Source organism: Rhinolophus hipposideros (assembly GCF_964194185.1).
Source record: "Rhinolophus hipposideros genome assembly, chromosome: 14".
NCBI classification, from domain to species: domain Eukaryota; kingdom Metazoa; phylum Chordata; class Mammalia; order Chiroptera; family Rhinolophidae; genus Rhinolophus; species Rhinolophus hipposideros.
In genome coordinates this window covers 36167857-36180966 of record NC_138060.1, presented here as the reverse complement: position 1 = coordinate 36180966, position 13110 = coordinate 36167857, and the positions used below count along the sequence as shown (strand labels likewise).

The following is a 13110-nucleotide window of genomic DNA, read 5'->3' as shown; positions in this document are numbered from 1 at the left end:
TACTCCAGTTTAAAATGACTTGAGGATCTTATGATTAAAGATAAATATATAACAGATCAATGTTATTTGTTTGACTTTGCTACCCAGGATGCTCATGGCCAAACTGAGTATAACAACTGCATAACACAACCTGCTTATCTGTATTATATTGGCATTATTCTTTTCCAATCCTCCACCTATTTTGATTTATATCGTCCTATTTTCCCCTTACTATACTATTTTATTGCATGGATCTCCTGTCAGTTCCTAAAAATCTTTAATAGAATCAGATGAAGTATAAATAAAAACATTAAGATGTGGCTACATTTGGATTTAAAATTAAGAACAAGAGAGATGTGATATGGACAAAAAAATATTGTAGGACCTTTTATTTATTTTTTTAACGGGGAAGGGGAACAGAACTTTATTGGAGAACAGTGTGTACTTCCGGGAAGTTTCCAAGTCAAGTTGTTGTCCTTTTCCTTTCAATCTTAGTTGTGGAGGGCACAGCTCGGCTCCAGGTCCAGTTGCTGTTGTTAGTTGCAGGAGACACAGACCACCATCCCTTGTGGGAGTCGACCGGCAACCTGTGGTTGAGAGCCCGCACTCCAACCAACTGAGCCATCTGGCCACCTGGGAGCTCAGCGGCAGCTCATTGACTTCATTTTAGTTGAGGAGGGCGCAGCTCGCTGGCCCATGTGGGGGAATTGAACCGGCAGCCCCATTGCCCAGAGCTCGTGCTCTAACCAACTGAGCCACCCATCCACCCAGTAGGACCTTTTAATAACAAATCCATTAGTTATCAGGAAATTATGTGGAGACCTAACACTATTGTTAATAAGTCTCTTGGGTGGCCATATGAATCTCAGAAAACATCTGGAGTTAAAATGAATTCTGTGGGGCTTCAGGAATCTGGGCCAGAGGAAATCCAGTAGTTAAATGAGGCCTGCTTATACTTACATTGTTAAGCTTAATTATTTGTCATAAGTAGCCATTAGTAAATACATTTTAGTTTCATATAATGAAACCAGGAGCCATTAACATAGGTGATTAATAAAAATTTGTTGGATGTACAATCCCAGGCCATTTCAAATCCATTTTGGAAGGCATCAAGGAAAACTGATTATACCTATCTTATAGTTGAGTTCAACAGAAGTGTAACTAGGACCCACAATTTATGATTTGGTTGTATTTGTTAGGCCTTTAACTATAACATGTGTATTTCTGTAATTTTTAGTAAATATCTCACTTCCTTTCTCTCTTTAGGGCTCCCAAACGTGGAAGAATGATAAAAAATGAATTTTAAGAAATGACTTCTATTACCTAACTAGGTTATGCCATAGTTCCCATATGGTTTGCTTCTGTTCCACAACCACCCTTTCACAAAGATAGACAAATCTTTAATAAAAGAAATTAAATTTATAAACATCTTAAACTGCCAGTCCATTTAAATCTGGCATATCCAATCTACTCAACTGATTTGTTTAATGTGGTAATTTTTAAAACAAAATTCAGCTGGAGGATGAATGAGATACATTTATGCCCTTGACAAAGATGACACGTGTGATATTGTGACTAAGAAAGCAAAATATAATTGCTGGTTATATTATTGTTTTGGCTCATCAAAGCTCACAAAATACGTCAAGTACTTCAATGTCCAATGAGGTTAGGCCAATGTAATAGAAGGAGCACCGGGTTGACACACATTTTCATCGTACAAATTTTCTGGTAGTTCCTCTTCATCTCCATCAGGAAAATATGTAGGGAATGGTAGATTTTTACAGAAATCCTTATATGCAGGTAATTTAGAATCTCTGATCTGGCGGGAGGAAGCAAAGTTGTATTAAGTGCTATCAATGAAGTTACTCAATGATAGCCCGTTTTACTTACTCATCATCAAAGACTATCTGTTCCTATATTTTCTAAGGAACTCAATATATTCTTTTTATACCAATAAATTAATCCAAAGATAGAAACACAATCTTCAAGTTAATCAGCTATCTCATACAAAAATCACTGATTTATTTATCTTATCCATAACTTATAAATCTCCAGAACTGTCCAACAAGATAAATTATATTTTATAATTACTATTTAAACATCAGTTATATCCAAATTGATATGTAAAAATCTGATATAAACTATATACGTGAAAGGCATTACTATCTACTTCTTTATTGATTTTATCTATTCATATTATCTATTTTTATTTTATTTTCTCCCATAGCATTTTTTGAGCTGAGGTTAAAAAAAAAAATTACCTAGTATTTTTTATCAATCTTAATTATAGACAAAAATATCAAGTTTTATTAAGGAAATTAGCTTACATTCAACATGCAGCATTCTCATTTAGAAGCTAAGATCAGAACAAAAAACAATAAGCCCATAAGTCTTTATAGTAGCCCTACTGCCTTTATATTCTAAAAATATTTTAATTATATCTGTGAATTCATAAAGCAAGGAATAGTACAGATATTGATATAATCTAAAATGATGGGTTTTATTTTTGGAAAATATCATTGGGTTCTTTAAAGCTTATTATACAGCCTTCATTCAGAAATAAATTTTAAAAATTACATGCTATTTATACACATGAAGTAAAATAAGGCATAATCATTTTGACAATAAGAAATGAATAATTTGGTTGAAATAAGTATATAGCTTCTAAACAGCCAACTACATAAAAATGTATCTATTTTCATCTTTTTCATTTACTCTTTCATTATTGGCGTATTACCCAGAATAAACTCCCTTCACCCCCCCCTCCAAATCACTAATACTGGGTTGAACTTTAACTTCTGGGGATAAAAATGTTATATTTTTATCAATCTAAACTGTCAGAATTTATAACTGAAAATAAAACTCAAGCAAATAACAAAACCAACAAAACCAGCAAAACTTTCTGTGCTAATTTGATAAATGTAAACATTTAGTCATAAATGTGAATTCTCAGTTTTACATTTTTACAGACCTATCATATTTGAGGCATATGTCAGACAAAAGCACTGCTTACCTACCCTAACTGTAAATGCTACAGTACCATACCCCATTGATTTGAAACATAAATGATGACATCGGCTCTAATGTTGAGGGTCAAAGGTGTGCAGCCCAGCTTTAACAAATGTGACTCCATGGTATGTATTTCCGTGCACTTAATCTTACCCCAGCTTTATTATTTACCTGCCTTAGCCAAGACACCCTCAACAATCTACCTTACTCTTTTATAATATTTATGTATATTGGCAAACCAGTCAAATCCTTTGAGGAAAGGTGGGGATAGGACACATACACACACACAAAAACGGGCACATTTGAAAATAAACTTAAATTATAAATGAGGATATAGGGATGAGAACATTTAAAAATTCATCTGCTATCCAGTATAATATTATGGAAAATAATCATTTTTATTTTTTCTCTTCTATTAGGTTGTGCTATTTATACACAATCAACCTGGAAAGTGAAGGTAGGGATACGTTGACTTATGAAGACAAAATGTTATGGTACAATGACAACTAGCTGGTTCATCTACCTGTCTTTGTAGTCTCTTGGAGACTGGAAACCCACTGAAAACCTACGGAAATCTAAACACCTGCAAACTTAAAAAAGAAAACAAAAACAAAAACAAAAACAAAACCCTTGTGTTTATTAAATGTTATTTTTAAAGAAAATTGAGAATAGTCAAAAAGTGAAGTGTCAGAAAGGAAATTTTAATTACTGTTTAAGATTAAAACAAATATTGTACCTTATGCTAGTAATAGAACCTACCTGAAGAAATAAAAAGCATACATAGAGACTCAATCTGAAAAATCTGAGGTTTAAGTTTCAACATATTTTTGTTGTTATTGTTGGAGAATTAATGAAGAATGTATTTCCAGGACCAGCTATTATCACTTCTATCACAAATTTATTTTCAGAAAGGAAGATTCAAAATTCAAAAGTGATCTTTCACTTTGTATTATACTGGCTTAAATCCCAGGCAGAATATTTATTTTGTATTTTATTTGATGGAAGTAAGTTTCTGAAAGCTTAAGTTTTTGTTCAAATCTATCCTGTACACGTTATTTTTCTTCTTTATATTTTTGGACATAAAAATGAACATGTATATTTTTAAGGAAAATACTTAAAAGTACAATCAGAGTAATGCTAGTAATAATAATAGAATCTCTCCTTAAAATGTCTACCTTTAATAATGTTTCTTCTTAACTCTCGCATTTAATTTCCACCTCATGTATTTCTGGTTCCTGTGCCAAAGTACTCTTAAAAAAAATAAAAAGTTGTTTTTTGGAAGGAGAGGAATATATCGATATTTTGGGAACAGTATCCTCATCTCCTTTTTATATTTCTAAAGAGCCTCTGCTTACCTTTTTGCAGGTTCATCAGTTTATAGACATATACTATAGATTACTTTGTGCAACTTTTTTCACTCAGGTGCTACTAAAAAGCGAAACAATTTAGCACAGAATGTGTGGAAAACACACTTATGTTCAAGCTATATTTACGGGTCAAAGGAGAATTTTATTCATATCCACATATATGAACAACGGAAAATAAAGATAGCTATACATACCTTTACTAAGCAATTTTTATGTCCAGGTACAGAACCATTTACATAGATTATATTGTGCTTTGTGTTTATTCTCCACACCTAAAGCAAGACATGAAATCAAACTTTAAAAGTTAAAAATCTGAAAATATACCACACACACACACACACACACACACATACACACACACACACACAGTTCACGTATTCTCCACCCCACAATAACTGTGAAACCTATTAGTACAATCATTAAGTTATTTAAACATTAAATTGAACAAACAATAATTAAACAGATATACATAAATACGTACTCTTTTGCCTTTGCATTTAGGCATTAATTGAACCATTCCTACAAAGTGCCACTGCAGAAACTTACTTTCAGTCCAAATGCTGTCCTATCTCTGTTTCCCATTTTCCCAGGCATTTTAGTTCCAGGCCAGACTCTGGCAATATCCTGTATGAGAGAACCAAGATGAGCGCGTTTAAAGCCCTCTCAATTTCAAACAGTATTGATCAACACAAAATGTAAACTAAGATAGGAATTACTAAAATGTTTCATTTCCCCCCATTCTGCTAGGCCCCCGTAAAGAGCTAAACGTGGATTTAGACATTTATCCTAGAAGGGTGATCTAATCTAAATTACAGCAACAAAATAAATACAGACTAAGAACAGATTTAGGAAAAAAACTCAGTAACAAGAGAGGAGCAACTGAGCTAATACTGCTTGAGAAGTAAAAAAGAAAAATAAAGAACATCCAAACACATTGCACCACCAGTCAAAGAAAAAACTGACTGCCTGGCCTGTTTTCATTAATCTTCTATATTAACTGGGTTAATGGACTCCATCCACACCACGGCTGCTGAAATGGCCCTACTCCGCCAGCCTTGCTTTTGATGTTACTTTCTGTCACCAGAATGATTAAAGGACAGAGTTAGTTATCTGAATATTGAGTTTGTTCAGCCCTGGTTGTCTCTGAGTCACATAAATCAAACAGCTTCACAGTCTCTCTGATTTTGGCTTTGATAATGGATAATAATATTACATCTAAAACAGAAAATATGAATTACATCTAAAATGGCAAAGGTTCTCAGAACACATGAATTCCTGGAATATAAAAATCTTCCCATCACTACTCTCACTGTAATAGGCAAAACCCCCAGTGAAAGTAACTCATAACATTAACGTAACCTGTTTCAAAGACAATTCTGAATATTATAGACAAAGTATCATTCATTCTACAAATACACTCTGTGATAAGCACTTTGCTTAATATTACATTACTAAAAAAAGAAAGCCCTCCCCAATTAAATTTGCTCTTCTTAAAGGTATACTCTAACTCTTAGGATTGTAAAGACATTCACTAGCTAATCCTTAATGAAAGTATTTACAAACACAGAACAGTGTATTTCATGACAAATAACTAATCTGAGTTATAAGAATAGGTTCTTCTGCATGCCTCATTTTTAAGAGTTTTATTGAGATGTAATTCACATACCACACATTTCAACCTTTTAAAGTGTACAGCTTAATGTTTTTAGTATATTCAGAGAGTTGTGTATTACTACAATCAATTTTAGAACATTTTTATCAATCCCAAACAGAAATTCTATATCCATTAGTGGTCACTCCCTCCAACCCCCACCCCAGCCCTGTGACACCACTAATCTACTTTCATCTCTACAGATTTGCCTAGGATGGACATTTCAGATAAATGGAACCATACAATATGTAGTCTACTGTGCTTCAGGTGTACAGCACAGTGGTTAGACATTTATATAACTTACAAAGTGACCCCCCTGATAAGTCTTGCACCCCCGCCTGACACCATGCAGTTATTACAGTATTACTGACTATATTCCTTAATAAGCTGTACTTTACATCCCCACAACCATTTTGTAAATGACAATTTGTACTTCTTAATTCATTCACCTTTTTCACCCAGTCCCCATCCCGACCTGGCAACCATCAGACTGTTCTCTGTATCTATGAGTTTTGTTTGTTCACTTACTCTGCTTTTCAGATTTCACATATAAGTGAAATCATATGGTATTTGTCTTTCTCTGACTTATTTCACTTAGCATAATATCCTCTAGGTCCATCCATGTTGTTGCAAATATAAGATTTCATTCTTTTTTATGGCCAAGTAATATTCCATTGTATATACATATACCACATCTTCTTCGTCGAAACAGTCATGTCGACGGGACACCTAGGCTGCTTCCATATTTTAGCTATTGTAAATAACACTGCAATGAACATAGGGGTGCATATATCTTTTTGAACCAATGTTTTGGATTTCTTCAGATAAATACCCAGAAGTGGAATTGCTGGGTCATAAGGTAGTTCTATTTTCAATTTTTTGAGGAACCTCCACACTATTTTCCACAGTGGCTGCATCAGTTTGCAATCCCACCAACAGTGCATGAAGCTTCCCTTTTCTTCACATCCACACCAACTACTTGTGTGTTGATTTTTTGATAATAGCCATTCTGATAGGTGTGAGGTGCTATCTCATTGTGGTTTTAATTTACATTTCTCTGATGATTAGTGATGTTGAGTATCTTTTCATATGTCTATTGGCAATCTGTCCTCTTTGGAAAAGTCTATTGAGGTCCTCTGCTGATTTTTTAATAGTATTGTTTGTCTTTTTGGTATTAAGTTGTATGAATTCCTTATATATTTTGGATATTAACACCTTATTGGATATTGGCAAGTATCTTCTCCCATTCAGTAGGTTGTCTTTTCATTTTGTTGATGGTTTCCTTTAGTCTGATGTAGTCCCATTTGTTTATTTTTTCTTTTGTTTACCTTGCCTGAAGAAACATGTCCAAAACAATATTACTAAGAGCCAATTATCAGAGAGTTTACTGCCTATTGTGCCATCATTTGAAAAGTACTTCCTTGATTTCCTGAACAGCTGGCTTGGGTTTATCTTGTACTCTTCCTGTCCCATGCATGGTATCAGTCAGTTCTCCAATGAGCCCCAGTTCCTTTTAGTGGGCAATGGTGTATAGAAACCAAATCTAGGCTCTAGGTGTGCTCATTGCTATGAAATATCTCTTCTTTTAGGTCCTTTCAGCAGACAGAACTAAGACAGAAGTATACATATACACATCCACATGCATATCTATATTTCTTTTTCTTTACATAAACATACAGCAAATATATACTGATACCTACAATTGGAATTCAACACTATATGGTCCATTCTAATTTCCCTCCTTTTCATAACTTAACAACCTTCTCCAATAGTGAGACACTTGGCTCCGATTATAAATATATTTACTTATAAACTCAATCCTACAATCCGTGGAAAATTATTTCAGAACTGTTAACTAATACCACTGCAAATAACAAACATAATTAGAATTCAACACCTGCGTTCAGTACATTTTAAATTTAGACTCAGGTCATACAGAGCCAACTACTACCATGTTTCCCAGAAACTAAGACCTACCCGGACCATCAGCTCTAATGCATCTTTTTGGAGTAATAATTAATATAATACCAGGTATATATTTATTATACTATACTATACTATACTATACTATACTATATTATAGACCTGGTCTTATATTAAAATAAGACTGGGTCTTACATTAATTTTTGCTCCAAAAGACGCATTAGAGATGATGATCCAGCTAGGTCTTATTTTTGGGGAAACATGGTATGTTCAAAAGTACTTGAGTCACTCTCCCCATGTTCCTCCCACCCTTTTGGTCTGGTTATGTTATTCATTTGAAACAGTTAGGTTCATTTTCTAATCATATTCTATTATGGATTTCCCCCCTTCATCCTTGTTTTTATTTTGAATATGTAAAACATTAACATGGTTCCAAAAGTAAAACAAAAAAGTGTATCTAGGAAAGTATCCCCCTTGTCACTTCTAAGCCCTTCCATACTGTTCCCAGCCATGCTTTGTAGGTAACCAATTTCATTAGTTTCTGACTTATTTTTGTGGTTCTTCTTTTTGCAAAAATAAGCAGACAATATGTGCATTTCCTTATATCCTAGAAATCACTCCATCATTCAGAAATGGCCTTTTCATTCTTTTTTCAGCTGTATAGTATTCTATTGGGTAGATGTACCATCTTTCATTCATCCAATCTCTCAGATACGGACATTTATGCTTGTAATTATAAATAATGTTGCAATGACTAATTTTGTGCAAATGCATTTTTATATTTTTGGGAGAATATCTTTAGGGTAAATTCCTAGAAGTAGAATTGCTATATAGTTCTGTTAGATACTGCCACACTCTCCTCCATAAAGGATGCACTATTTTCTATTCTTACCAGTGGCTTGATAACACCATTTACTAGGTGAGAAATTAGTAACTCAAGAGTAGCTTCAATCTGTATTTCTTAAGAAGTAAAATATATATACACATATACACGTATGTATACATATATCAAGCTTTAGAGATTAACCTTGCATTACTCTGATAGTCCAAAGAATACCACCCTTACCCTCATCTCCCCACCAACTCTTCTTGCTGTATCTCTGGGAAAGGACTGAAGTAGCAATACAATGTCCTTCTCCGTTTCTGATGCATTTACTGTTTATTTTTCCATTTCTTCTCTACTACTTTTCCCTTGTACTATTATTATCCTTGACAATCTTTCCTGTCTCTTTTAAGGCAAAAAACAAACAAACAAAAAAACCCAACAACAACCTCCCCCGCCCAAAAAAAATTTCTGTGAAGTTTATCAGTGGGGCCAGATGAAAAGGCATTCTACTCCCTGATTTCTTGAGGCTGACTTCAGAGTGCAGGATGGGAGACAAAGATGGGAATGAGAAAGAAGGTAGAAAATATTGAGAATGCTGACTGTAGGTATGTATTAGATTTATATAAAAGTCTAAGCACATGGTATTAAGGAAAAGGAGATGAGGGACATAAAGGTATGACTGACTGTAAGACTCTGCAGAAGAGAATGAATAATTTAACGTTTCCAACTGCATTCTACGAATCTCTAGAGCTTACTACTATGTGAATTTCAGTCCCTTGCCATATTGAGTAGTATATAACTAAATGATTCAAGTCTGGCTCTGGAAAGTAAGTAAAGCCAAGACCCATAAAAGGGTGACAAGTACTAGGACCCATCTTGAGTCAGATTAAAATTATGTGACTTGATCCCAAGGACAGACTAAAAGCCCTATATGCGCAGAAGTTGAATATTTAGCATTAAAAAGAGCATCACTAAGTTATACTTACACCAGTTGAAATAGCTCCAGGTCTCCTGTGAGTTTTCGTTTGACCATGAGTAGCAGGCTGACCTTTAAATCCCCATCTTTTCATGACACCTTGGAAACCTTTACCAATACTGAACAAGACAAACATTAGAATTTACATATTGAACAGAGTATAACATACACCCAATTGTTCACTTTCTTGATAGCACCTTAGAGTTTTAACAAAGCTCTTTATCTAAATAACTAGAAAAGGCAATATAAGCAAAACTGCAAATGAACATTCCTTTATCTGACCTGATTTGCACTCTTTCCTGGAGTCTCATTTTATATAAGATGATTAATTCAAGATTGTGAGACAACAGCCAGCTAAGAAAAGGTAGTTCAATCTGAACAGGGAGTTTTATCATCATAATCCCAAGAAACAGCATAGTAAAAGTGGTAAATTTCTAGAAGTTCCGAAGTACTCATGAAAGATTTGGCAGACAACTGTTTAAGATCCCCATACCTCCTGGTACCTATGCTCTTGTGTATCACCTCCCCTTGAGTCTGGGTGGACCCAGCAACTTCCTTCTAAGGAATAAACTATGGCAAAAGTGGTAAGCTGTCACCTCTGACATTAGGTTACAAAGCAACTGTGGCTTCCATCTTGGCACTCTCTTGCTTGTTGCCATAACAAAAGCTATTCTATAGAGAGGAGGTAAGGATGTCTCCGACCAACAACTTTGGACCTGAGGCTTGGTGACAGCCATGATTGTGAGCCTGGAGGCAAACCTCGGAATGACCACAGCCTTGACTGATGCCTTGGTACGGCCTGTGAGACACACCCTGAGCCACAGGTACCCAGCTAAGTTGTACCGGGATTCCTGACTACAGAAACAGTGAGGCAATACATTTTTGTTGTTTTAAGCTGTGATGCTTTAAGGTAATATGCTACATAGCAGCAGATATAAATAAAACAATAATAATGCCCTAAATGCTTAATGTTTTACTTTCAGAAGACATCAGATGGATCTTAGTTTCAAGGTTTGAATAAGAAGCTAATGGAGAAATAAAATGAGAGTGTAACAATTTCTTAAAATACAATTTCATTTTTTAAAACAAAACCCTTCTATTTTCAAAGTCCGCTAACTAGAGAAACAATCTGCTATGCAGGTAGAAAGCAAACAAAACTAAGGTTTAAAGCATTATTAAAGTCTGTCTCTGATTGTCAAATATATCAGCACAAATGGTACAACGAAAGGGCTAGACTAAATTGTAAGTTATACTGGAAACATTTTCATAGACTCTTAAGATGAACATTTTTTTCAGCTTTCACTAGATAATATGTCAACTATTTTTAATGTCACATTTCCTAACCCTAACAAGAGTAGCTATTATTAAACAGACAGTGACTAATTCAGGTGATTTACAAAAAGGATCAAAAGCAAATGATTACGAAAACCATGTTATTTTCTCAAGGACTTTGCTATGGATTTAGCAAAGAATTATCAGAGAGTAATGGACTGAAGTAAGTCCATATGGATAATAGTTTTAGATAAACGATTAAACATAAGAATTCACCATAAAAACAATATGAACTATATGTAGAACCTAACAACTGAATAGTATCAAATCACAGGTCAAAAGTTATTTGTATATGAGTAATTTAATTGTGGCTTATACCACTTTCTTCATATTAATCAAGCGAACACATCACTTACATACATAATTCTTTTTTGCCTCAAAAACTCAAAATAATGCTTATTCCCAATCAAAGAGCTAAACTGGAAACTTCATTTACCATTTTAAATGAAAAAAAAAAGCATTTTGCAAAGGAGGGTGACATCTAAGAAGAAAAACTATGATAATCAACTATTTTACTGAAATTTTGCTTCAGTAACTTAAATAGTTCCATTTAACACTGAATTTTAGAACACAGTTGAAAAAGAAAAGCTTGGCAATTTAAAAATAAAAAAGAAGTACCTAAAGAGTCATTTGAACCTATGATATTGTTTGGCAAATAACACTTGACAGAAAAAAGGGGAGGGGACTGGCAATGCTAAATCTAAAATGAACATGTTTTTAAAATGAACATTGTAACACTGGCCATTGTTGGTAGAAAAGTTTGCCAGTATTCTGAGTTCTCAAACTGATTCATCTCTTACTTAAAAGATAATTTAGCTCATTTTAAGAGTAAATGATTGTAAGATGAAAATGGTATCCTGAAAGTGCTAATTATCTGTCGGCTAATTACAGATTTTAAATCTAGCTCTAGAATGCATCATGTTGTTATACTGTGTACAATGGGTACCTCTTCAATAAGTAACTTTTAAACAAAAGAATAAAACACAAATAACATGGCAAATTATTGGCTTAATTCATATTATGGAGAATAGAGTGCACCTGTTGATGATACATGGGTGGTACAGGTATCTATTGTGTTGCTTCTCTCAGTTGTCACCCAACTTGAGAACAAAACAAAAGAAATGAGCTAATCTATACTTAAGCATACTCAGGCACATTTCACATATAAGGTTTTCACAGGTCACTGAAAACCTTCATTTTACTCGAAATGATACACAACACATAACACACATGCTTTATCCCCTCCACCCCTTTTCTGCTGCTGTTTTTAGTTAATGACAGCAGACAAAAAAGACCAAATAAAGGAAAATTCAAATAAAAAAGAACACAATGTAAAAAGTTCCAAATTTAGTAAAACATCTGAAAATTAGAAAAACATAAAAAATATATTTTATTCAGAGCATTTCTACTTGTTAAGCCAAAGATTCATTATATTAAAATAAGACTGGGTCTTATATTAATTTTTGCTTCAAAAGACACATTAGAGCTGATGGTCCAAACACATCTTATTTTCAAGAAAACAACGGTAAATTCATGAAGGGCAGGAATCGTGCATTATTTAACCCTAGTGCCCACCTAGAGAAGTCAGAGTGATTTTGTTACTGGCTACAGCTGTGTCTTAGGACAAAAGATGGTTAGTTTCCTTTAGTTTGTCCTGTAGTTTCCAAATGTTGTACAATGGGCATGCCTTTTATAAAAGTCTAAGCAGATGGTACTAAGGAAAAGGAGATGGGGACTTAAAGGTAATATTGACTGTAAGACTCTTGCAGAAGAGAATGCATAATTTAGTATTTCCAACTGCATTCTATAAATCTCTAGAGATTACTACTATGTGAATTTCATTCCCTTGCCATAATGGTGACAAATGCCCAAATGTCTACCAGCAAATGAACAGGGTTTAATACAAACCCATCAGTATTTCCCCACTTTGTAGGAAACTACCTTTGATTGCATGGTTCTGGATATACTTGTATATGGGGATAAAACAAAATGCCCACGAGGTGAGGAGTGCTCTCAGTTCCATCCATTCTGAATCCTCTGAGAACTT

General features: G+C 34.2%; 1 protein-coding gene across 1 annotated transcript in view; it reads right to left on the bottom strand.

Annotated features, from left to right (window-relative positions):
- Positions 1 to 339: 339 nt before the first annotated feature.
- Positions 340 to 13110, bottom strand: part of MRPL3 (mitochondrial ribosomal protein L3) — a 34756-nt gene continuing 21985 nt past the window's right edge. The window contains exons 7-10 of the mRNA XM_081072810.1: positions 9742 to 9850; positions 4902 to 4979; positions 4550 to 4627; positions 340 to 1798 (exon numbers count right to left, since the gene is read on the bottom strand). Coding sequence (XP_080928936.1) covers positions 1646 to 1798; positions 4550 to 4627; positions 4902 to 4979; positions 9742 to 9850 — 418 coding nt within the window. The 3' untranslated portion in view covers positions 340 to 1645. The remainder of the gene's footprint in view (positions 1799 to 4549; positions 4628 to 4901; positions 4980 to 9741; positions 9851 to 13110) is intronic.